The sequence below is a fragment of the Apaloderma vittatum genome, unplaced genomic scaffold, assembly GCF_000703405.1.
Source record: "Apaloderma vittatum isolate BGI_N311 unplaced genomic scaffold, ASM70340v1 scaffold28826, whole genome shotgun sequence".
Lineage (NCBI taxonomy): Eukaryota > Metazoa > Chordata > Aves > Trogoniformes > Trogonidae > Apaloderma > Apaloderma vittatum.
In genome coordinates this window covers 378-783 of record NW_009723780.1, presented here as the reverse complement: position 1 = coordinate 783, position 406 = coordinate 378, and the positions used below count along the sequence as shown (strand labels likewise).

The following is a 406-nucleotide window of genomic DNA, read 5'->3' as shown; positions in this document are numbered from 1 at the left end:
GGCTGATGTAGCCGTTGCCGTCCAGGTCGTACATGCTGAAGGCCCACATGAGCTTCTGCTCCAGCTTCCCGCGGGAGGTGACGCTCAGGGCGATGATGAACTCTCGGAAATCGATGGTGCCGTCGCCGTTGGTGTCGAAGGTGCGAAAGACGTGCTCGGCGAACTTGGAAGCGTCACCGTAGGGGAAGAAGTTGGCGTAGATCTTCTTGAACTCCTCCACATTGAGGATGCCGGAAGGACAGTCCTTCAGGAAGCCCTTGTACCAGCCCTGCAGCTCCAGGTCAGAGAACTCGGTGTTTTCCCGCAGGTCCTGGAGCATCTCCGGGCGCAGTTTGCTGTTCTGCTTCCCCATGCTGCTGGGACGTGCCGGCCGTCCCGGGCGATGAGCGCCCCCGTGGGACGAGCG

At 61.3% G+C, this 406-nt stretch overlaps 1 protein-coding gene across 1 annotated transcript in view; it reads right to left on the bottom strand.

Moving 5' to 3' along the window:
• LOC104276088 (neuron-specific calcium-binding protein hippocalcin-like) overlaps window positions 1–352 on the bottom strand; it is a 1,059-nt gene extending 707 nt beyond the window's left edge. Inside the window, exon 1 of the mRNA XM_009872256.1 lies at window positions 4–352. Within this exon, the coding sequence (XP_009870558.1) occupies window positions 4–352 (349 nt within the window). The remainder of the gene's footprint in view (window positions 1–3) is intronic.
• Window positions 353–406: the final 54 nt, after the last annotated feature.